At 39.9% G+C, this 26564-nt stretch overlaps 1 protein-coding gene across 1 annotated transcript; it reads right to left on the minus strand.

Annotated features, from left to right (window-relative positions):
* Positions 1-1895: 1895 nt before the first annotated feature.
* Positions 1896-23944, minus strand: MYL10 (myosin light chain 10). The gene is made up of 7 exons (XM_085315233.1): positions 23842-23944; positions 16216-16302; positions 13337-13412; positions 11742-11846; positions 8017-8095; positions 2922-2970; positions 1896-2148 (listed from the first exon to the last, which is right to left on the minus strand). Exons 1-7 carry the CDS (start codon positions 23842-23844, stop codon positions 2050-2052), a joined length of 498 nt encoding a protein of 165 aa, XP_085171359.1. The 5' UTR covers positions 23845-23944; the 3' UTR covers positions 1896-2049.
* Between the last annotated feature and the right edge of the window lie 2620 nt (positions 23945-26564).

Consider the following 26564-nt stretch of genomic DNA (forward strand, 5'->3'; position numbering starts at 1 on the left):
CCAATATGTGATTTTGTGGAGCTAATRTAAGTCAGTATGAGACTTTGCATATGTATTTGTGCTACAGAAGAGTATTTTGCAGATCCATGACCTGAGCAGTTTCTAAATGAAGTCTGTAAATGACATCCACTTTGGAGCTCTCTCCTATAAGCAGATCCTTTCTTTGYAGAGAAGTGCTGTCACTTGTGCCCACATAACAGTCCAGAGCAGAAGCTCATAAATCATCCTTTATGCCACTGAAAATGCTCCAGCCGCATTACCATGCATTGTATAGGTACAGCCTCATCCCATAAGCAGTGCTCCCACACCTATGAGCAGAAACACATTCAGTGGGGAGAAGAGCCACCATGTCAAGCAGTGGTAGGATCTGTGCTTGTACAGGAAAGCTCAGCTTCAGGCAGAGGTGCTGCAAGGTGGAAAAGGAATCCATGCAGACTCTTCCATTGCATGGGGTATTATTAGTCCTTAAAAACATAGTCAAGTTGCATACTCCAACTCGCATTGGGAGGGAGGGGACTGTGTGACTGGGCAGTCATTTCAAATGATGCAGGCACATGCTCCAAACAGTGTTCTGCATCTTCAGCAAGATTCAGGCGAGAGAGGGCTAAATTTTGCTTCTAGTTGTGTCCACGAATATTTAGAAGAGAGATAATTCCTGATAGATACATATGGGAATCACTTGCTTATTTCTAGAAGAACACTGCTGTTACAGGAACATGCATACTGCTTTCTGGATATAGGGGCAAGGAATGAGATTTACTGTACCAGCTCTGAGCATGTCCTTGCTAGGAGCCTTCTCATTCCAGTATTACCATATTACTGAAGTTCACTCAAAAAATGGGGCTGAATGTCACATCCGTGAGCCAGGCAGATGATAAAGATTTTGAATGTAATTTTTACCTCTCCTGATGAGGGCGGAATTTGACATCTTGCCCTCAAGCTACAAAGACCAAGATGGGAATAGAAAAGAAGTAGCTGAGACCTGCTCTCAGTATCTGTGCGGCTGTAGTGCCAACAACATTGATGCAAAAGGAAACCATTCTCATTTGTTGCTAAAACAGCAGAAACATATTTTTTCTTTGGTTGCAGTGTCCCTCTGACTCCCATGCAGAAGGTGTTCGTGCAGTATTCCACATAAGCGGAACATGTCCAGTTCCTAGAAGCCCAAGTAGGAGAAACCGAAGCCCATTTCAGAAACTGCACTAATCTCAGGTTGTAAATGTGAGAAGTAGTTTGCTTTCATGTGTAACCCTGTTCTTTTCTTGTCTTTGTCCCTAGGGTTTTGAATGACCTTGGGCAAAACACATCCCTTCAGCATGTCCCACATCTGTAAAACAAGGATCATGACCAGCTAGTGAAAAAAACTAGGTGCTATTGTTACTTCATGGGACTTCCTTACACTTACATATCTCTGAAGGGAGGAAAATCACTATTACAGGTTTCTAATAGAGCCTGGGTAATTCTGTTACAAGAAAATAGGAACGTTCCACTATTTTCAATTGCACCAAAGCAAATGAGCCAAGTGACTTCTGAAACTGAGCACAACACTAAGACAGAGAAGGCATCTTGCATTTTCGCAGGATCCTAAGATTGTTTTATTTACACTTTCATTGCTGGGGGCTGTGAAATGGAACAGAATTCTACTTACAAAGTGCTCTTCCTGGTGCAATAAGAAGATTTCTCAATTAGCACATGGAGCTTATGTATAAAAGACAAGAGGTTAAGCAACACTGCAGCGTCCAATGGGCCATCTGGTGAACATTAGGACTGTCAATAAATCACGAAAGCACCAGTTCATCAAGAAAATTCCATTTCAAACCACCAACAGGAAAAAAAGGATGGGAAAAACTCACAAAATTGGCATTTTCAACTTTTATAAAAACAGGAGCATTAAATAACTTTAATCTAATTTCAATTGTTTTATTAATTCTCTTCTGATGACCACATTGCTTCACATACTGAATGTTTATTCCTTTGTCTTGCACACAAAAGCGCTATGAAATAATTTAGTGTGTTGGCTCATCACAGGAGAAGTTCATCTCTTTCCTCTTAGTCTTTCTCCTCACCATGGGTGATAACGTAACAGAGGTTCTTATAGTCAAGATTACCAGAGACATCTGGAGGGAAAGCAGCAAACATCTGGTCAATCTGCCAAGCAAACAGGAGATAAGCATTACAAACATGGGACTGTGGAACAGCAACATGCACKGCTTTACATGTTCTACCCAGTTCAGCTGATCTGATCCTTCTGCCCTGATCCTTTAACTAACATTAAAGATTTTTCCCCCAGTTTCAATAAAACTGAAATAGAAATCAGGACATAACTAGTTAACATAGTCCTGTTAGAGTCCAGAAAAGTTCCCTGTCAAAGAAACCCTCTGCCTAAAGTCCAGGTAAGCCCTGATCAAATAACGTATTCCCATCAGCTCTGCAGCCTGTTCCTGCCATGAACAAACTCCACTCTGAACCTCCTCTTCTAGAAACAAAGTCCCTCTAAACTCCTCCCGGGCAGCAGAGTCCATGCTCCATCTCACACAGCCCAAGTCAGCACCTCAATTCAGAACTCACTGCAGATTTCAAACAAAATAACTCCCACGAGAAATGGGAACCAGATCACAATCCCTGCCCAAATGCATGTGAACTCTAGTAAATTCCTTGTCCGGCTCACCACAGGAAAGGACGGCAAGAGATAGGCCATGCTCACACTTGGATGGAAATCCAAAGAATCTGTGTGACTTCGATTTAACCATGGAACTATTCAGAAGAGATACTTTGAATTGTTCCTAATTGCTAGAGCTGGCATCAACCTTCTCACAGTCTAGACTTGAGCCGAACTCATGCATTTAAARAGGGGCAAATGCTTATTGCTGAATAGTTGCTAGAGATTTATTCCTATTTTGAATAAGGCAGAAGGTCCTTACCTCTTCTTGACTGAACCGGTCTGCCTGTGTCATAAGCATTTCTTTGATGCTGTTCAAATAAAACGAAATAACCTGATTAAAGGGCGATAATGGCACACGACAATTCAGATGGCAAGATCCCTCCTGAAGTTGCATGAAAGAAAATATGTGTGACCGCATAAATTAGAGCTGTTAATCCTTACATGATATTGTAAGAGATTTTCTGTGGACACCCATCAGTGTCAATGCCTCGCTCTGCCAACTTATTTTGCTTTTGTGACATTTTGTAGAGGTTTAAAATTGTTTAAGGTTATTACTCTAATTGTAATACAGCAATTTTGTATGCTTATCTTAACCTAAAATGGTAGGTTTTCTCACTTGCTGTTTAAAGTTTGGATCACTTAACAAAGCCAAAAGAGAGAATATTTTCTGTAAAATCTGAGGATGAAAGGAACAGAGCATGAAATGAGAAAGAGGACTTGAAAGAGACCTCCAGCAGCTATTCCGAATCATCATCTGAGAATCCCTTTATTTGCATGCAGGCGTTCCCAGARGAGACTGTAAAACTGCGTGAGACCCGTTGTATTTCATGGTACAATGTCTTGATCTGGAGTTACAGAACTGTAACAAGGACCTTATCCCACACACAATCTGCAGCCCATGCAATTACATCAAAGAGAAAATTTTGGGGAGAGACCCTCCGCTGATTTACCCTCTGTTTTCAAACTGGTAGTGGGAAGTCAGATGAGTGTGTGATTTTTTTACCGAAGTTTATAGGTGAATAGAAAAGTCAGGAAAAAATGATTACTGCTTCTAGTCTAACCTCCTCTAGATAAAATACCTTTATATTTCACCCAGTTACTCATGTACTGAGGGCAGAATATTTGCCATATGCTAAAACACCTGCCAATATGAACTCACAAATACCACATTAACACCYCTTTCACTTGCACTGATAATTTCCCCTTCCTGTAGAAAAACTCTTCTATTAATCCTAAATAATTTGYGTTCACACTGAAGAGGCAGAGAGGTTGTCTCTTTTTGTTATTGCCAGAGGTATTTGTATGTTATCAATTTTTTTTCTAGATCAGTAAAACAGATTACAAATCAGTGATAACAAATGTACCATCTGATGGACAAAAACAAAAGCTGAAACAACTAAAGAAACCTATTTCAGTAGCTTTGAAAAAGGCTGCTTTGGGGGGGGAAACTGGCAGTGAGGGGAGTGCAGTAGCTCTTCTGAAAATAGCTCTTTCTACTTTTTAAAGTGAATATTTTAAAATAGCTGTTTATAATAGAAATCATGCCTACACAGGAACACCTTTATATGAGCAAAATTCACCTAATATGCATGCAGATATTCAGGCAAAATAGTAAAGCGGTTTCCCTTTCTGCTCTCATACAACAGGCTTCTYGAGTGAAACAAGTCATACAGATAAAAATGTAGTTTTGATGGCAGAGTTACAGCTGTACTTCCTCATATCTCTAACACACATATTGTTTTTTCACTAAAAGGCTAAAACAAAGATATATCTCAATTTGCATAAGAGGCATACGTACTTCTGAATCTCTTTCTTACTGATACGAAGTGCTCATTTGGAAGGGCAGAAAGGGAAAACTGGAAAAGGAAGTTTCTGGGTAACAAATAAAGACCTTACCAGAAAGGACAAGAGTGAAAATATTCATGTAAGCTTGGGGAAATACTCTGAATTCATAGACAGAGCTCAAGCTACAGTACATATTTTCCCTGCATTACTTTCCCATGCTCTTTGCTTAGCAAAGTCTTTCTCCAGCCCTTTCTCTCACATTGCTGGGTTTGTCTTCTTACCCAGGTCATTTGTTATGTGACTGCAGTTTTTGAAGCGGAATTCTCTGATGATCTGTGGTTGCAAGAGCTACAGAGATCATTCTCATCAGCATAAATTGATTATTGGGTGTATGTGCACTGGGACAAACAGCATTAACAAATGTAAATAGGAAGTGTGATACAGGAAGGAGCTTGGTGAATAGAAGGAAGCACTTACAGCAATTTTGTCAGAAGTCACAAATAAACTTCATCACAAACAGGACTGAATTAAAAAGAGATCTGGGTGCTATGTGTCTTCTATTCACATGTTTGAAGTATTTAGGAGGAAAAAAAGATCAAATGTCTAATTATAAACTTCTGATGCATAGCCCAGTAGACTCTGGCACACTCACAAGGAAGAAGGACTGAATTAAGGACCAATGCACATTTTCCATTATTTATTTTATAGGGAAATGAACACTTGCAATTTCCAAAGCTAGATTATGTACTTTCTTCTTTTTTATGTGTATCTTTTTTTTTTCTTTTTGAAGACTGTTCCTCAAAAAAAAAAAAAAAAAAAAAAAAAAAAAAAAAAGTCTTCTGAGCAAAAAAGAATACTGATTTGTTTTGATGTGGGTGTCAAAATGCTGCTTCTTGTCCTGGCTAACATCAGTTGCTTCTACAGTTACAAACATTTTGTTGCCATCTTGTATTTTTTAAATATTTTTTAAAATAATCTGTGAAATCTCTGGGCACTTTGCTTTTCCCCTAGGATTGAGCCTCACACAGAGCTGTCTTGGAGAAAACCAGTTGATTTTTAATGAGAAGTGTTCTACACCTATGATGAGAAACTCCACTAGCTCAGCCAAACTGATTTCCAAAGGTCTAGAATACATTTAAACTCCTTGGGCCCCATATTCATCTGGTACGAATCTGCAAAGTTTTATTGGCATCAGCATTAGCCACAGTTGATGTTGGCCTGACTCACTTTATCCAATGAATGAATGGTGTTTAGCACTGAATCATCTAACCTTTCCAAAAGCTATGCCAGTTTACACCAGCTGAGAATTGAACCTAAAGCATTTTCTCTTTTTGACATCATGCTATAGGAAGGAGTTTATGTGTGGTATAATGACGCAGAGAAACAAAGTCTGTCATCAAATTTGGAAGTAAGCTATAAACTCCTGGAGCTTCTGGAAAGGTTAGAAGACTTCATCCCAACTACCATCAGATGGACTAAGTGAGTCATTTCCAGACTAGAGGTGAAAACACGCAGAGGGAAGAGACATAAAAATCCCCAGAAGGATGTTAACTCCATGAACATAAAAAGAAGTTCTGATTAAAAGGTCAGCGTGGCTGGTTTTGGAAAGAAATATTCCAGGATTTTTTAATATGGAGAAATATTATTTATTAACATTAACAGTCAAATTGAAAGGGCTGCATGAGCCAATATAAAAATTATTTCAAAACCTTCAAATGTCTAAATTTTGGAAGCATATGAATAGAAGTTAAACCTCAAAGACATTCACGGAATTGATTTAATGGTTTGTTCTGTAATGATCAACATTACCCTCGGGTCTAATAAGTAAACATTATGCTCTGTTGTGGTGATGAACTAAAACAATTGTCTAATGCTAGCAGTGCTGTGGGGGTGGGGAAAAGGTTGACCTTTTCCATCAAGTAAGAATAAGTATTTCTCTCTCATCTTCATTTTAGAGTCTGATTCTGCATTCCTAATTTTCCCCAAACTCCAACTGGCTTCAGTGGGCTTCCGGCATGCAAGGAATTTAGAACTGGACATAGAGTGGTAAGCTGCAGATTTTGTATGCAGCAAATTGTTACAGATAGTGGCAGAAAATAAAACATTTCGTGGTTCTTGTATCATTAGAAGGTTGTATTTCATGGTTGTGATTTCACTGCCGTGTGATCTGGCCGGTTTGGTAACAGGATAAATTTTACTCTGATTGTCTTGAGTCACTTCTGATGTACTTCTCTGACTCTTCTTCCCAAGCTATGTGGATAATGTTACCTCCCCTCCCTACGCTACTCTACCCCCAACAAATATGAGGAATGTTAACCCTCAGCTCCTTCCAACTGTTTGCGCCATCCACCTATTGAGTCTTGATTTAATTAAGTTGGAAGTTCTTCAGTGAAAGACTGCTTCCTGGTTTTTGTTTGCATATTGCCTACCAGGATGGGACTCTCATACCAGCCAGGAACTGAAGAGCCACTGTCATTGAAATGCATATTGGTAGTGGAAGGAAATATTGTACCTGTATTTACTATTTTTATCTTACTTGCATAAGACATCAATAATTGCAGATAACATCCCGGAAAACTCGACCTCAGAGGTTCTGGTGACAGACTTAGGGTTCATTTATCACAACATCAGCAGAATCCCTTGATGCACATACTGTTTTGTAACTCATAGTTCCCTAATTAGCTAACTCTACATACTGTGCTTTATAAAACTTATCCRGACCGGCTGCTGCACGAAAAGTGCAGACACCAAATTCATCAAGAAATTTAAGAGCACATGCATATATCTAGGCACATAAAGCATTTCACTGGAGTCACAGGTCAAACCTCATCCATTGCCCTGATTTGATACCATTTATCTCATTTACCCTGCATACACCACTCTGGCAGCAWAATGAGGATTTAAGTTTGTATGATTAGCAGTTAAAGTCCTTTTACCGTGCTTTGTTGGTGTAACAAGTTATGAATACAAATTAGATGCTGCCTCTTTACTKTAAAAATAGGTTAGGGAGCTATACTGATAATAATTGTCCTATTATTAATAGTAATACTTGATTTGGCATCCACAGTATCTACCAAAATTTACAGTAAATTATTCTCTAGATGCAGAAGGCTGCAACACATAACAAGGGAAATGTCCTTGCTAAAACCATGTTCCAGAGTTAATTAAATTGATCACTTTTTAAAAAAGGGGACTAGCCTTCTCATTTTAGTCAAGCACTCTCAGAGTTAGGCACCAGACATGCATTTTAATTTTACATATGGAGTTAATCTACAAAGAGTCGTGTGTTGATTTATATCCAGACCTTCAAAAAAGGCTATCTAATGGCCTACATSTGATTATATTTCCGTTGCCTCTTGCAATGTCTGAAGACAATAACTTCTCTTTTTGGTATACAAATACATTCATACAATAGTCTAGTCTTTTAACTCTGGCTTGCAAAGCTAAATGCTTCTCTGTCTGCCAGTTCATCTGCCTCTTACAATACTGTAAAAAATATAGCTTTTAAATGGTCTTTTAAACTGTAAAATTATTATTATTATTATTTAAAAGATTTGAAATAAACTTACTAGTCTGCCTTTATGTGGCCTTTTCCTTCTGGGTCGAAAATCTTAAAAGCATTCAGAATGGTTTCTTCTGGGTCCGTGCCTAAAATTAATGAAATATAATTTAGAAGCCAGGGTATATCTCTATAGCTGCCACATACTTGCTAGGCAATTGCGTTCACTTGAAAACAGAGCAAAATGGCGAATTCTGCAGTTGTAGGTTTGAAGACAAAGGTTTCTTGAGGCGGCAGCATTTGTCATGTCAGATAAACAATAGAGGTGAATAGTTCAATGCTCAGAAGCTTAAAAATAATAACTCATATCTATTCTATGTCTGCAGGAGAGAAAACTTCCAGGAACTGGTCTCCAATATCAGTACCCAGAGGATTAGTGGCTTTCAGAAATGAAAATATAACAAACTGTTTCCCTGACTGGCTTCCTTTAATCCTTTACTGTACATTTCTTGTAAAAACACTTTTTTATGTTACTTGTTCTTCACAATATAGAGAAGAGGTTATTTCCCTGCTCTAAAGGGAACGGAGCTCATCATAAAATCAAAATGTCAGTGGAATGCAATGGAAACAGGATGATCAATGTAAAATGGTGATTTGCACTTACGTTCTGTAGTGCACTTCCACTTAAGGATCTCTTCATTAAGTGTTACTTACAGAAACAGGATGGTTTAAAGCACTAGATTATGGCTCCAAGATTTTGCTTCTGCTCATAGCTGAGCACAGATTTTTGGTATGACTTTAACTTCATTGCTCCTCTGTTCCCAGCAATAAAATGATAGTGATAGTCTTCCTTTTCTTCCATCCTTTATCTGTCCCATCTATTTACACTGGAAAAAAATTATTCAGAGACTAGCTTTCACAGTGTCTTAATCTTGACTAGAGTTTCTGAGTATTCTGTAATACTGCAAATTCTGAGTATTCTAACTTATAGTCGGTTTCTATCCACACTGAAGTATACCCTATACACTCCATTTCTGACTAATCTTTAGTATTTCACAACATTATGGTACCATAATACAAATCATTATTCCTAACTGTAAGAAATCAAGTTTACAAACAGGTTACCTGAGCCATGCACAAATGAAGCTACCTGGGATGCTGAAATTTTGAAAATGTAATTATAAAAGAGGATAAGTATTCTGAGAATGTCAATACTATTGTGTTTCTGTTCCAAAGTTTGACCGAGATGGAACCAGAATAGAACCCAGGCAGGGCTGCCTGCCCTAATTGCTATATGCACTCCTGACACCTTCCCAGTCCTTTTATTTAAAAGATTCCTCAAGGATTAGTAGCTGTATCTTAGCAGATATAGTGGTCAATAACCCCAAATACGGCTTCCTTCTTGTCACACTCTGACCATGTGTATTCTGCCAAACTGCAGGCAATGTGATCAAACTGCAATGAATATGTGATCAATACAACAAGCTCTGGTATTTAATGAGTGTTTTGATTGTCCCATGAAAAGAAACTACTTCCAGCTCCAAGGAAGGGGCTGCATTTTAAGTAGTCACCACTGTGTGAGGGATTTTTTTTTTCCTTACTGTGTTTTACATTTTCTACTCTGTCATATCCTTGGACTTTGGCTTTGAAGAGAAGCAATGCAACAAGCATTCTTTATTGATTAGCTGGTAAATAAAGTGGTTTCTTTGATGTGCGGCATCTCTGTTTTCTGTACAAATTGTATTATTCTGACTCCCTGTAGAAACAGCTCCATGTGGTTGGCATTAACATAAACTGAGTTTTGTTAGCTGTTCATCTGGCATCATAATCTCGATACACAAAGCTAAAGCTCGTCCCGAAAATCCCAGCTTCCCCTTTATGACAGAAATCAATTATAGCACAACAAATTTTACTTAGAAAGCACCTTTCACCAAATTCTCTGAGTGGTACTTAGCTAATAAAAAGTGTTGCAAAATTGCCATATCCACTTCCTCTAGCCCCTTCTCCTTTTCKAATTGCACTACAAAGGCTCTTCATCCCAATTAGTTTTGATTGGGAATGTGCAGTCTTTTGGCTCTGCTTCCTTTGCATGACAAACCCAACCAGAAGGGCATGACAAGCACAGCTGCGATTTTCCCTTCACCAAATGGAAATTTAAAAAACCTCCTCCTCTGCTAGTAGCCAACAGGAAACCTGCAGACAAGAGGGGTATGCTTCACCATTCACCCTCCTGTGCTGGCTCTGGTTTTAAGCCACACAATTGGCAGGGCTGGACTCTCTGCCAGCTTCAGCAATTACAAGAGACAGAAAAGAAAAGAGGGAAAGGAAGAAGAGCTTGCTTTCACGCGCTGTGCGATCACAAGCATTGTGAATAGACAGCAGGAATGTGTAGCAGGTCTCTCCACCAGAAATAKTCACATATGGAGACAGTCATTATCTGCTGTGCAAGACAATATCTGGAATATAAAGGTGCAGGTACCACTATGATCAGGACACTCCAGTGTTTGGGTAACAGCATCCCCTCCTCCATGTCTGTCTAGGGCCTTCTCCATCAGCTCTTACACTTCCCAGACAGGCTGTATTCCTTAGCAGTCGTGTATTTCTTTGAGGACATCATTTACCAGTTATATTAGTTCTTCCTTTCAGACCTCTCTACTTTCTATTCTAAGGGTAAAGAATATTTCATTGAAATTGTGCTCAGTATAAAACTTGAGCCCAGTAGCAATACATGTTTTTCTTTTAAGAAGATGAGAGGGTTTTTTTTTCCATTTTTCTGTTCATTTTATTTGTATCAGTATAATTGCTACCCCCAAGAAAAAAAAGGAGGGGGAGGAGAGAACCAAATCATGTTAGTTACTTTAATGGACTTCTGGGATGTGCTTGGCTAAAGCCTGAAAGCAGCAGAGAGAGGCAAACTACCTTGCTCTGAAGGTCAAGGCTTTCACCAGTCTTTAATGCATACAGAAAGATGATTAGAGGTTCCTCTTGGCCTCACACTTCTTCTCTTGCAGTTTTCAGCCATGTACAGTATGAGAGATAAGACTAAATTACTAGCTTCCACAAATAATTTAGTACCAGTGTTTTCTGAAGTTCTTACAGTAATTCCTATATATTGTGTGGCAATGGACCAAATTCCTCTTCCTTATTGTTCTGTTGAAATCCACTGAAATTAAATCAGCCTAATTTATCCACTAATTAGGAATTATACCATCAAATCTTCATCCAGCTGAAGCCCTTGGCAAAATTATTATTGACCCCAAGTCAGGCCAGGGCAGGGGCTTTGGGTTACAATTAACCCAGAAAAAGAGGGAAGTCCATGCTGCTCCTAGAGCTCCTTCATGCCTTGTAATTACAAGGAAGGTGCAGAGGTCAAGTTTGCATAACAAGCCAAAAGAGTGCCAAAAGATTTATTCATAGACACTGAAGATAGCTTTAAACAGCTAACCCTCGTAGTGATACCAGTATACCATGAGCAACAAGGACTTCAGACTAGGGACCTGTAGATRGTGAATAACTCATCTGCACTGGACTCCGGGCTGCCATGATTTCATTACTTTCTGGACTTGAATGTGCCACTTTCATGTTAGCYTATGCAAGCTGAAATCGCATCTTTGAATTGTACTCTAGACTGTCCCTTAGCCTTTTCATACCTTAGCTCTGTCTGCAGAAATGGAGATCACTCCTTGCCTCTGAGCATTTTTCTGTGGATATATTATTATAATTTGCAAGGTGCTGAGATATTTCAGTGCTGAGGATCTTTGACAGATACCTCTCCAACCCCCCAAAGGTACTTACCTTTCAGCTTTTCCCCAAACATAGTAAGGAAGACAGTGAAGTTAATGGGACCTGGCGCCTCCTTCACCATGTCTTCTAGCTCTTCATTCTTGACATTCAGACGACCTGCAGCAGAGATCATTTTTCATAATAAATCACAAATTGTGTTTCAAAAAAATGATTCCCATTTACCTCCTCCCACTGGTGAACTCAAGGCCCTGTGCAGCTTTGCTAATAGCATGGCAGAACACAACTCCAGAACACTGTGATGTAAAACAAACTGGCAGAATTGGCTCTAAGATCAAATAGTGAGCAAAGGAGTAGGAAGGATAAGTAATACAGACCAGGCCAAAAGACCCGGACAAAAGAAGAGGCCACTTCCAAATAAATTGCTATGGTTTGTGTGTGTGTCTGTGTGTGTGTCTGTGTCTGTGTCTCTGTGTGTTTTTTTTTAACCTCAGGTGAAATACTAGCCCCAGTGATATTAATTGCAGAGCTCAAAGTGACTGAAGTGGATCCAATGTCTCTGTTTTTGCCCTCTTGTATATTAAGATGTCTTTGTGAGYAGAGAACAGATGGATGAGCTCAGTAATCCTATCTCTTCCCCATCATTGTGCTGGACTATTGATGAGAGCTTAGATCCTGGCACCCCCACTCAAACTGAGTGGTAATTTGCTGTGACTTTACTTCATAGGCATTCAAGGATTTCACTGAATGGGAAGGATACCAGAACTTGGCCTTAAGAAATAAATACTTCAGGATAGCAGTAGCTACAGGCCAAAGTTTGAAAACCTCATTGTCACAATAAAGAGCTCAGGAGCTGCTGCTCTTTGCACTGACTCTGCTGGAGCCTGATTCCACCCCAGGGAGCACTAAAGATTCTTATCAAGCTCTTTTTAATAAGATCCAGATGGCCAAAGCCCAAATGCCTACATCACTGTTCAAGCCTCGAATGTTGCAACAAGGATACAGCTCRAAGTTTGGGATCATGAGCATTTTGACTTTTCCTTCACTTGGGAAGATTTTCTTTAATCTGCYGATGTTGGCAGAACTGTGATGTACACGCAATGCACAATACTTAATCTTATGACATGCACATTCCACCCCACATCAAGGCACAACAGCACAGAACCTCACATGAAGTCTTCCTACTTTGGTGTGGGCAGAGGGGCAGCTAGTCCATGACAGGAACGTTAATTGGTAGCTATTGCATGGCTCCTAGATGAAAAAGGTACAGCTTGTGAAGCCTGGATTCAGAGGCAAATCAGAAATGCCTGGYACAGACCCCTACTTGGGTGGGCTTTTTATGAAATGGTTGAAGGAGAGGGATCAGTGCCTCTGGAGAGTTGCCAGGCACACAGCTCTGTAGMACCCACCCGTGAGGCCCAGAAGGACCTTCATTTAGTTTCTGAAAGAGGCTGCTTGATAGACTTTTCAGCTGGAGGTATGCTGTCAAGATAGCAACCACTATGAAGGAGGAAGATAAAATTGAACAGGTTTCCTTTTGCTTCCTGCATATCTCTTGAATCCCCCCACTCCAATTCTAATCTAAATCTTTCTTATGTGCTTGAAATTTAACTGCACTTTTCATTATTTWATTATTATTATCAGTTTACCTAGTGCAGCAAATGTGTCTCTCAAGTCTGCTTTGTCAATAAAGCCATCTCTGTTCTGATCCATGATGGTAAAAGCCTGTTGGAAGAAAAGGGGCAATTTACTGTCAATGCCATGTTGCACTGGACAGTGCTACAGTCACACATACCTGTCCAAGGGGCAGTAAATCGATACTGCAAGGAAGAATATTTAACATCCTTTGATTCGTCCACATCATGCCACATTATTGTACTTTCCTCACTTTCAACATATTACTGTATCTTGGCCAGGAGCTTAATTAAACCCTCCCAAACCTCTTCTTACTAAATTAATGCTCAGTGCAGCGTGGAGCTGGTCTGAAGCCAACACTGGCAGCTTGAGCCATTCAGGCCTTAACCCTTAAAAGTTTGAACTAGGGAAGCTCTAGTCACGGGTTACTCTGTGTGTTTTGTACCTTTCCCACATTCCAGTCCTTTGGTCATCTATCATATTCTGTAAAGCATTTAATTACTGTAGATATCTCTCTACTATTAACCTAAATTCAGTTTCTTCTTGACCTTAAAACAATGCTTCACAGAAGGAAAGCTGAATTTAAAAGAGTACACAGAAATTTAGGTTTCATGGTATTATTTATTCAAAGTTTGTTTCCCTTTCCAATAAGTTGTGTCCTTTAGACGCTACTAATTGTGCTCTGAATGACCTTAATGTGCTGACCTTAAATACTTCTTGTCAGATAAAATTCAACTTTTGATTTTGATTCAACTTTTTTTCTATTTTCAGCCAACACAGAATTTATGTGCTCTACCCATTATTTATCCAGCTCACTAACCGTCTCTCTACTTATTTGCATGTCTGTCTATTTGCTGCCATCACACTTTTCATGTTTCATTGATTTTGAAAGATTTTAATGACCTGAAATTCCCCTGAACATACTATGAGGAATATTAGTAGAACCAGTCATGTCTCTGAAGATGGTTATCTGTCTGACATGTACATCAATATCAGAGTGTATCTTTACAACGACCAGGAAACATTTTACTTCAGGATTATTATGAAAGACAACATTCCCATGAGAATGCAGCCAGTCCATTGCAACTACAGTAACTTGYGGAGTTTTAAAATCTACAGGGTATACTTCTTTCCATGACCATATTATATTAACACATCTTCCTGTAATTTTACCTCTAGTTTCTTATAAAGCCTTACTGCTCACATTTCAGTTTGCCCATGTGATTACTTGCAGCATACATGCTCATAACCCTTCATTTACCTGCCAAGCCATCACCTAATAGAAAAATTAAGCCTAACTCTTTAGAGTTGCTTTCATTCCTTTTTGGGAAACTTGCTTTATGGGATGATTAAGCATCCTCAGAATTTGGAAGCAAAACAGACAGAAATATGAAGACCAAAGTAGAGCCCTGCAAGTTCACAGAAGAAAGGAAGAGCTTTAGAGCTTTAGAGTAGTGAACTTAAAAATAACATAATCACTACAATGCTGAAACATTTTCTAGTGAGCTCGTTGAAATCTCTGGATGAAACTGTTCTGATCAAAACCAACTTTTCAACCAAAATGAAGAAATACTTTTCCCCCAAGTATACATTTTTTTTTTTAATGCAGCATCACTTGAGCTCTTGGTTTTCAAGACATTGCCATCATTCTGCCACTGTCCCCCTAGAAATGTTCCAAAGGCTATCTTATTTAAAGTAGTTCAAAAGTAGCATTCTGACCAGTATTTATTTTTGAAGCTAGGTCTTGACAGTATTCCTTGGAGAAAATAAAACTGGAAGTTCATAGGATTCAGATGGGAGCTGGGAGAAGAGTATTAAACACGTGCCTGTTAACTCTGTGGAAAAGGTCAGCAATCTCAATTAATTTACTTGAGCCATATTTACAATCCTTTGTATGGGTTTTTAGTCTCATTCACCATTGAGCTTTACTGSTGGGAATCCTCATGAAAAGTTGAAAGCCAGGTGTACAAAATTTACAATACCTATTTATCACATTGGATTTTACCTTGGATACGTGYGTGTTTATGTGTGCTTATGTGACCAGTCATAACTAACCAATAGCTGAAAATGCAATAACAAAGAGTTAACAAAAATGGAGAAAAATTATAACGACAAACCAATGGAAACTATGATGGCCTCATGGACATTTCAGAATCAGAACAAGAGTGTAAGCTCATCAAACAAATTACSTTTCTTTAATTATGTATCAGCTTTTACACCAGCCCATTAGTTTAGCCTCCTCACAGGTAACTGATGAAAGAATCCACAATGTCCAGTAATATCAAATTCTTTGGGGGCTAAAAGATGCTTACTTAGTTAACCTCAGCATGCTGTTTTCTTTTATGGGCATTCAAGGAGCAAGCAGGCTGAGGGCCTCTCAGTGTGTTTGTTTCTAGTTTGTGGGCAGTGTTAGTAGGGCACAGAAGAATATTTTCTATTCCTATTGTGGAACAGTCCACTAATTAAAGTCCTGGTTCAATAAAGCAGCTCTATTCAGGACACCACTTGAGCACTTAAGACTATTCTTATTAAAATACCACTTAAACTTAACTTTAAACATGTGCGCAAGTGTTTTCCTGAATCAGGGCTAAAGTAGATGAGATAATAATTTTATTTTTTGTTGACCTTAGGGTCTTTGGGTCTTTTTAAATAAGCCTAGGGTTTGAAACAGGAGAGTTAGGGAGRGACAGAATGAAGGAATGAAAGAATGAAGGAAAGAACAAACAAACACACAAGGAAAATGATATACCAGCCAAAACCACAGAGATGATTCAGAGAACAACTGTGTATTCTATTAAAGCAGACGGAGGATCGAATAAAGATTACAGACAAAACCTGTGTTATCCATTAGCAGTGATGGGACACTATAGCGAACAGCAGAATAGTGACTAACCTCTTTGAACTCCTGGATCTGGGTTTGTTCAAACATAGAGAATACATTGGAACCACCTTCTACCCTCTTCTTTGCCTTTTTCGGAGCCTGTAATATAAGGTCAAGTATGTATTAGCTTGTTTGTTAAGAACCCATGAAAACAAATTCCATCTTTAACTGAAGGTAGAATATATACAGTCAAATAATACAGGAGGATTGTGTTTTGTCATGATGAATTTTTTATTCTTCAACATATATATATATGTGTGTGTGTGTGTGTGTGTGTGTGTGTATGGCATATAAAAATGCTGGTTTATTTACAGATTAATCTCTCATTAAGAGTTTCTGCCATTGCCTTGCTCTAGACTAGAACCTGGCAGCTCAGAGAAACAAGGACAGCTCATCACTGTGCTGCTTAGAAAGCAATGTGGGACCCAAAGTATGATGCTGAGAATCGCAGCTGGGCCACTGCATGCTCCCTGGGGAAAGCCTCTGCCAGAGCCTTTGACATAGGAGTCTGCTTCCCTTGCTGCACTGACTTTGCTGAGCTCTCTGCTAGCGGAGGAGTGACACAAGCTTATAGTCTCACTTGGAGATGTAGGCTGAAATTCCCATACCTGCAGTTCTCAAGAAATACAAGTAATTCAGGTAAGTGGCTATGAGAACTCCTCTCGCGCAGGGGTAGGTAGCCAGGCTCAAAATGAGGCACTGCATGAAGATTCAGCTAGGGAGCTATAATGGGAAATTATATCTTTTCCTGGTGACGCAGAAATGTTTAGAAGTCTATTCTATTTGGACCAACACTGATTGAACAGATTCTTCCTAGGCAGGAATGCCTTCTGCACTTGGAGGAAAGTCTATATTCTTGCACCAAGCCCTGATAATACACTACATTGCCTTACTAGCCTAGATAACTACATTATTTTCAATAAACAGAAGGCCAGGCTTTTATCACCAGGCTATAGTCTGAAGGCTAAGGCACAGAAAGATTGGGGAGAGAGCTGTGATTATACTGAAAAATCCAATGTCCACTAAAAATGAATCAGAAGTAGGCATAATTATATACCTCTGAATAAGGGCCCAATCAGTTTGCCTAAGACAACAGAGTTTTTGTTTTGCAGTAAGGAATCRAACTGGTGATTCCTGTGGGTTACAGAAATGTTTTAACCACAGCATTATCCTTATTTGGGGCAGGACAACAGGCTACAAGGTCTCCTGAGTTCCCTTCCAGATAGATTTTTTTTTTCTGTATCATTTCTACTTTTAAACTTCATTATCACAGTCCCACCTGGTTCTCATGTCATGGAAAATTAGTTTTATTCAGTTTGGGCTATTCTGCATGAAACAGAAGGTAACTTCTACTGTCTCCTTTCATCAAAATAAAAAAGCCTGTGAAGGCTCAAATTCAATACTGATTTCAAATATCCTGAGGAGCAGAGCAGCTCAAGGAAATATTCCCACTTGATTCTGTTAGAAGCATACACTGTCTGATCAATTTAATTTGCCAGGCAGATTTCCGCACTTAGCCATCCTATTGTAGATCCCAGGTTGAAAATTAGGGCTATGGTAGACATTCACCCACATGCCCACCCTGCATGCCTGTCAATCTCCAGTCGGTCAATGCAAAGAACTAAAATCTGGAAATAGGAATACAAATGGAAAAAAAAGTATTTGTAGTGAGGATAAAAATAAGGATAAGATGCCATTGGAGGCATGGAAAAAAGTGAATAAATGGAATATTTAATGAATGTGGAAATATTGATTTTGGAATAAAGAGATTCCCTCCTCCTCCTACACATGAAATAAGTGTTATTTTGAGCAGCAATGGGCAGCCTTCCATGTATCGTGAGGTGCCTGGTGGAGGCTTTCAACACTTCCAGATTGAATGGAAATATTAAGGACAATCCTACGTATTTACAATGTATTTGTTCCCTGAGGTAAAAAGAAAGCAGATGTGACCCAGTGGAATGTATTGCGAGCTGTCTAGGGGAACGGACCACACGGCACAGGGCTGGCCTCAGCTTTTTCGGGTGCAGCAGCAGAACTGGTTCTCCTGTGATCTTGTAGTGATCGTTATGAAGGCAAAGTATATGCTTTCCTGTTCTCATACTCTGTTCTGCTGTGGCCAAATATACCAGTGATATTCAACATGGTAAAAATTTTCCATGCTAGTTAACAATTTGCATCTTTTAAGATTAACACCATAAGGAAAGAGAGTGTGCGCCAGCTCCAGGTTTTGTGAACTTTATATGCCAAACACTGGCAATACGCACATTCTTCCTCAACAGAGCTTGATGGGTTCCCTATGCAGTAACACTTTAAACAGGGATTACAGCGGTAAGGAAGGGTCAGACAAACACAAAAGCTGTGGCTCATAGTCTATTAGAAACAGATCATCAGCAGCAACAACCACCACCCAAAAGTTTCTTAAAGTTAGTGACGTTCTATTCTAAGCAGAAGAGTTTGAAGCCTATTTATCCAGAGAACAATCACCGTACTAGGACAACTTCATTCCAGCACGATACTTGTTGTGGTTACTCTTCGTCCGTAATCTCCAGGGATGATAAAGGACATCGGTGCCCATGTGGCTCATTCTATCTTTAGTTTTTCTGCTGAAGCTCTGAGTGCAGATCCTATTTATGATCTATCTGGTCACTTGTGGAATGGGACTAAGACCACCAGTGCATTTCACAGGGGCCAGCGAACAGCTGTTGGGTGGGAATGGGTTTCCATCACCAGTTTCAAGCTAAGCCTGTTGGCGTCAAAGGTATCCAGCATTCTGGATCATCAGTTGCTTGTCTTTTTGTAGTTGCAGTACTGGGAACATAATTTGACTGTTCTAAAAAAATATGAAATCCGTAATTAGAGAAAGAAACTGGGACTTGATTTTGCATGACTAGTAGATAGGGAGCTGAGATGGCAAGTAAGGATGAGCAATAAGGAGGTGGAGCAGGAATATTGTCACTGCCTTTCTAATGGGTAAGTCAAACACAAAGGCAGCTCTGGGAGACTAGAAACATGTCTGAGCTGCTGGCTGACAGATCTAAACTCTCCAGAGTTCTTTAATGAACAGAAACAGGATTCTGACTCAGGAGTATCTCTCTGAAAGAGTTACCTAGCAAAAAGGGCAACACAGAATTGAGCAAACACACGGGTTCTAAACTGAGACCTGTCGAGTATGTAGTARGTGACCTACAGAAAGGCAAAGAGGGGACTGAGACATCACTATTCTCTGTCTTGATTTCACTATTTGTAAAATGTGAAGGGTAGCTAGTTGCACTTTGCAAAGATAGTTACTCTATCTTTACAATGTGTGCTCTCAGACTGACGTACAAAAGGTGCCAGAAGAGGCTGAAGAGCTGGGGGTCCCCTGGGCTCGGATTCCAAGGCCTCGGTAGCACAGCAGTGGGAAGAATGTTGCAACAACTGAACAAGTCTATTAATATTCCTGCCTGAGTGTATTAATCATCCCATTGTGAACAGAACAACACTTCACTTTAGAAGAGAAACTGCAGGCTTGTTGCACATCACTCATTTGTCTTACCAGTGTTAGTGCTCTCTCAATTAGCCTGAGTTTTAAATGGTCTCTTTGCTTGTTTTTTTTTTTTTTTTTTTTCTTTTTTTTCCTGGTCCCAAGACAGCTCTACTGAGCCAGGCATTTGCTTTGAGTTGTGTTTCCTTCACTGAGACTCTTTACATTTCTCCTGTCCGGTAGTTTCAGAGAGTCTGGGAGTACAAGAATAGGGCATGGATCCTTACTTCAGAACATAAGCCCTTGTTTACCCTGATAAACTTAAAAAAGTCTGGGGCTAGAGTAGGTTCATGACATCAGAGATAAGAACCAGTTAGCTCCTTCAGTGAATTTCTCAGACATCCCAGAAAGCAGTGCTAATACAGATGAGCTGCTGCCAGACAGCAAAGGTACAACTGCATGAGATGTTAGCTACTCTGCACTGACTGCTCAGGCACGTGCTTCTGCCTTGCTGCAAGTACAAAGCAGCTGACTCCTACGAAGCCTTTTTTGCAGAGCAAGAATGTCTCCATGGACAGTCAGGCAAAATAGGCAGTAATTTGACCATGAGCTGTATCTTGGTTGCCTCATGATATTCACGTAGACATTGTCTTTTGGGGAGGTCAGTCCCCAGTTTGGTCCTCCATGTCCTAAAATGCTCAGAAAATAGGCTAAATAAAATAAAGATGACACAGTGTGATATTGCTGACAAAGTTAAAACACAAGCAGAAACCCCTCCCTGCTCAACAACTTACTGTGCATTTTCTGTTCTTTAACTGAAAAGGACACAAAATCTTTCCACCAGTGGATAAGCAGGTCTCCTGGGAAGGAGTTCTTTAGAGAAAAAGAGTGAAGTACACTATTAAGAGGCTGCTTTGGTTGTCTTTTACCCTGACTCATTCATTCAATCTGGGGTAATGTAGGCCTAAGATGCTACCAGCTTTGACTACACTCTTTAACATTTTATACTTCCTTCCTTTGCAACTACATCAGTGGCTACAGAAAAAACAGAATCATCCATCATCTTGTTCTGTCCACCACTGTGATCCACAGTACCATGTCAGCTCTGAGTTACTATTACTTTTTCAACCAATACACCTTCTCTTTGTTTTATACCTATTCTGGGATCTCAAGACTGATGCTCCCTGTCTTTGAATTTTGGTTTTTACTGAATCCAGCTTCTGAATTAAAAGTTACATCTCAGGCTCATCCAAGAGATTTCTGCAGTGTTGAAGAGATTTTTTGTTGTTACCGCCACATGAGTTTGCTCTATTGAGATATTTTACATTTCATCTGTACAAAGATCCCATAGCATGGCTTAAGTCCTTTTGGGACAGGTGAGCAGAATATGGCCAACCCAAGTGCTTGCCTTTCAGGGAAGAGTCTAGAGGAGAAAGCAACAGAAACTTCTCTAAGGGCACAATTTGCATTTCAAACAGGCAACAGCCTCAGATCGTTCAAATAAAAACCCACATTATCAGAAGTGAGGAACACAAGATCTTTTTATTACCCACTCTGCGCTCACAAACAGATCCCTCCCCTCTCATCCTCACTCCATTTCATATGTAGTCCCAGCCTCCCACACCCGCACACAAACACACACACCTTTGATCCCTGCTAGATACAAAAATCTGTTGGACTGCATCTTCCTTGCTTCAAGCTCATGTACACAAACACATTCTCCTTTGTCCCACATAATGTCTTTTCCCAGCCACGGTCTCCTTTTCTCCTCATGCACAGCTACACTGAGAGCATGTACTACCTCCCAGTACTTATCTATGAACGGCAGATAACCTCTCCAACCGCAGATTGCTTAACCTCCGTGACCCAACATTCACTAACTGCTTTCCTCACCCAACAATTTTTTTTTCTCTAGCATATACATACCCTCCTGTTTCACGTGAACAAACAGCCCCGTCCACCCACACAGTCCTCTGTGCTCACACACACACACTCATGTAYGCACACATAGGCATGCATGTGCACATGTGTACACAGCTAGTTCAGCAGTGAAGCAGCAGGCCACATTTTCAGCTAGTGAAATCAGCCTGGCTCCACTGAGGTCAGTACTTTGTTCAGTACAGGTGGTACATTCCAGGCAGTTACACAGGCTGCAAACCACATTCGATTAGAAAGCGATCTATTTTTGGGTACAGAGTTCCCTTCAGCCTGCAGAATTTGCTACAAGGTGTCACTGGAACTGAATAAACACAGGGATGTTTGGGGATATGAAAAAGGCCTCCCTCTCCTGTCTTTCACCTTTCTTCCTTCCTTCACTCCAGCAGCATCGTGCATGTAGAGACACCGCAGACCCAACTTTGCTGAAATTCCCTGGAATTAACGGAGAGCCGCGGAGCCGCAGTGCTCAGGATTCCATCCCGCAGCACTTGTGTGGTCTGCGCTCTAGAAAAATTATCTCCCTGAACCCTGCCTCTCTCATTCTCATCAGCCCTGTATGTCAGATCCTAGTAGCACTGGCTGACTTGTAATTATTTTTTACTATGCTGCTTTGTCTGCACTAATCCTTTGAAAGTAGCTTTACTGCACATCTGAAATATTATGATGCTATAAAACCTCTGTAATATTTATAAATCCCTTAAGACATCATAAAGAGAGAAAAAAACCTCCCCACAGACTTCATCTAGCATAATTACATATACATTTCCCTCTGATTAATAAAAAATGATCACTTCCTATGTAAAGATATTCTTCAGCTTTCTTTCATTAAGACTATTTTTTCCTTCCCATTTTAAATCTGCTTCATGTGTCCCTGTACAGTAAGGTATCTCAGAAGATATTTTCCCAAAACAAAAGGCACAATGAAATGAACCACCACAGAGAATCGTCACTTGAACTGGGAGCAGGGAGACCAAATAGAGCCTTTTGCTATAGTTTCACATCTCCTAACTTACGCAGTTTGGCTACAGAATGTGCTGAAATATTTTAGAACGTCAAGCAGTGTAGTGTGTCATGTCACCAAATAGGAGGGAAAGGAACTGGCAAATAAAAATAAAGAGGAAAGGAAAGGAAAAAGAAAGACCCAGCACTCTCCCCTCAGCAGCCCCCAAAAGGGCTGGCTTAGACTTTAGTGAAGCCGATTAAAGGAAAACCTGTAAATCCACAACTGAAGAGGCAGAATCAGCACAGACACTGTTCGTCTCTAAAACGGTGGTGAAGAACACGATTAGTGGCTCGTGTTCAGTGAGAAACTTTACATAAGGCTTGCACAGGTGGAAATCGGAACCTAGTTTTGTGCATGGGTTTCAGAAACGACTTTGAACATGCTTTTATCCTGCTCAGAACAGCACTTGGATCACATTCATCACCTGTTTAAATGGGATCAGGTTTAAACTAAGCTTTGAGAAAGCTTTTCACACACAGCTTCCTCTCCAGTATCCTCCGGAATCAAATAATGCATAGCCTAAGGGAGCCACTGGGTAGTATTATATTAAGACAGCCTGAAAAGGACCTGTGAATAGGAGAAAAATGAGGAGACAGCTGAAATCACCAGCTTTTTTTTTTTTTTTGAATATTGTTGTAGTAATTCCTCTGAGTTTGCAGAGCCAGATCTGCCTGCCGCCCCTTAGGCAGGGATTCTTTGCTCTTTGGAATGACTCCGAGTGCACCTTGATGCCGAGGTGGCATCTGAGTCCCCGAGCTAAAAGCCAGGAAGCTAAAARCAAGACAGGAATCTCTGCAGTACTTCCTACTTCTCCCCCCATCTTGAGAGCAATGTAGTTACAATTACAGAGATATCCCTTTCCCTCACTCCTTGTCAAGCTATACTAGACCTTAGGGCTAGTTAATACCAGCAGTGCCAGTCACTGCTGCTCCACTGGATTCGTTCTGGAAAGAGAGGCATGAGCTCTTCCCTTTAGCAAGTGCATCTACGTTGCATAAATCAAGACTGTCATCTTTTTCCCTACTTTCTGCATTTGTTAAACTGTTGCACAAAAGTCCTTTGAAGCTTGCAGCTCACTCTATGGGCTATATCTTCATTMTGAATGTGATACTAAATATGATATTTCATGGGGTCCAATGTGATTATTACTGCTCTGCTAGGATGGTCATGGTCAGAAAGAAAGAGAGACAGACAGAGAGGTAAACAGACAGCCATGGGAAAAAATAAAACCTACCATGCTGCTGCTGCTCCTTCCKCCCCTTCTCTGCCAACTAGTCAGCCAGCAAACACAATGCCAATTGTCTCTTTATATAGTGTCACCATGGAATAAAAATATGTCTGCTCCAAGTTTAGACAATAGATGTAAGATTGGAAAAGTGCAGTAATTGGATCCCAATACCATTCCAAGCATCTGTTCCACGCAGGGCTTTTGCTTTCACAGAAATAATGCAGTAGATAAGCAGAGTAGGCAGTTGGGATACAATTGGACGGCACTCACAGCAAGCTAGAGCTGAAGGGGTTTTCCAATGTACTTCTAAATAATGAACATCACGCACACACTAAAGAGATTTTAAATGGACAAGGCATCCTGAAGAAGCAGAAAGAGAACCACACTCCTTGAGAAAACAGAGAAGAAACTAGCAGTAAATCCTGGCCACTGAGGCAGMTGGTTGCTTCAGAGCCTGATGCCCTCTTTCAGAGCCCTGGTAAAATCAGTGAAGTTCTGTATAGCTGCAACTGTAATTGGRATGTATGCTGGAAAAAAAAATCTCTACAGATGGCAATAAAGTGAGGCTGATCAGGTCTGATTTCCCTGAATCTATCATACATGCCTGAAGTCCAGGAATCAGATCTCAAGCTACTGCAAACTGATGAAGAGTTACGGACTTCAAAGCATGAAAAGAGAGATGTGTAGGAATGAACATAGCGCTGAGAGTAGAAGAAAATAAAAGGCAGCATAGGAACCACATGGGCCATGTCTCTCAGGGAGACACACATGGACATTAATGCATACACATTCCATCCCACTCGTAAATCATTTTTGGCATTATAACAATGGCCCAAAACTTTAACCAGTCCAAACTGGCATAATTCCACAGAAGTGAAATCATACTTACTAAAGGTCTAGTATGTGTGTGTGTGAGTATCTATGCAGGACAAATGGTGCATTAAAAAAAGCAACAACAGGTTTTTCAGGAACATGCGCTAGCATCTGAAGTGCAGGTCTACAGCAATCGCTCTGACTTTGGGTCAGAAAAGTGCTTAACCAATTAACTGAACTTGGAGACAGATGAACGTTTAAGGATCTAGCTGAACAAGAACCTTGCTATCTCTTCAGGTCCAGCCCCTTACTATGCTGTCATTTCTAATCTTAGATTTGACTGCATGCTTTTTAGGGCAAGGACTGTTTTAGGTGCTATGAAGTATCTTGAGCACCTACAGAGATAATTAAGTATTAAATAAGAATAATACAATTACTCTGGCTTCTGCAAAACTGTTCTGGATACAAGTCAGAATTTAGCCTACTGTTCATTGTTCCAACATCAGTGGAGTTGTACCAAAATCTAGTGTAATGCAGCATAAAAATAAATCCATCACTCCTCTCTCCTGGAAGATAGCAGACCCATCTTTGTACTTCAGACTGAATTTGGTAAGCTGAAAAACTCAGAATAAGGCTTTTGAGGAAAATCTTACGGAACTTCAAATATTTCCTGTAAGCAATGGGACAAAGACTTATAATGTTCACTCGTTTAGGTCCTGCTCAGCAAAGCTGTTGAGCATGTATTTAATTTCAGGGAAGGAATAGTCCCACTGAAATCAATGTAACTGCTCACATATTTACATTTAAGAATGTGGTTACACATTTTGCAGGATCAGCGCTCTAATCCCGACACCAGAGCCTTACAAGCAGCCGCTTTGCCATTGACTTCACCAGCCCTAGGATTCCATCCTGTGACTGCTCTGTCCTTTTTTTGGAAGAATACTTATTTTTTCATGCAGCCATTTCATGTGTTTGTCCTAACAATTCTATTAACAGATGCTTTGTACTGTTTCTTTGAGACTTTTGTTTTCTCTTATCTAGTATATCATCAATCACGATTATTATCGCCAATATGCTCCTTAGTTTTTTAGCTTGATCTGCAGGCATATTCCAATAGTGCATGTATTTTCTACATTGATCTTCATCCTTTCACAGAACTTCTATATTAAATGAATTCTGCCAAACCATTTTTTAATGAAGTGACATGTTAGGATAAAAACCCCCACAATACTGTGTATTTGTAATGCACATATACTGTGAGACCAGAACCCTCTCTGCTTAGTCTATAAAACAAATCCACAGAGGAATTAAGGGAGACATACATCTTGGATTTAAAGGTCTGCTTGCTTCTGCAACTGCCTCCAAATTATAGAAAGGCTCCAGACTGGAGAGGGGAGGGAGAGAAGGGGGGAATAACATAAGGACTGGAAAAGAAAGGCTTGAATTTAATTGCCCTAAAAATTTCAATCATTCAATCTGGTAATTAGAGAGCTGGCTGATTCAGAGACAATTTCATTAAAAAAAAAAAAAAAAAAAAAAAAAAAAAAAGATAATTGATGCTAAGTGAATATTTTACCTGAAATATTAAATACCAAACTTAAGTCTGCCTCCAGGGCCCTTTCTGCTACCCCTTTTTGATCTGTCTTTCTACTTCTTTGTATTTTTCTCTCACATGACTCAACAGAACAGGACATTCCTTTAAGAATCAGATTTTCATGGGGACAGGTTTATTTGAACTCTCTGTGCTGTGAAGGAGACTACATAATGATTTATTAGTAAAGAAAATAATAATAGGAAGTCTCCTGAGATCCAGCCTGGCTGCAAAGCTGAGTGAGATTTTCCAGCATTGAGTCCCTATGTCTCTCTGGCCATAAGCAAGGTTTGAAGTACTAAGGGGAATGGTTTTCTTATGAAGT

Source organism: Rhea americana, unplaced genomic scaffold (genome assembly GCF_003343005.1).
Source record: "Rhea americana isolate MKP2758 unplaced genomic scaffold, rheAme1 scaffold_111, whole genome shotgun sequence".
Lineage (NCBI taxonomy): Eukaryota > Metazoa > Chordata > Aves > Rheiformes > Rheidae > Rhea > Rhea americana.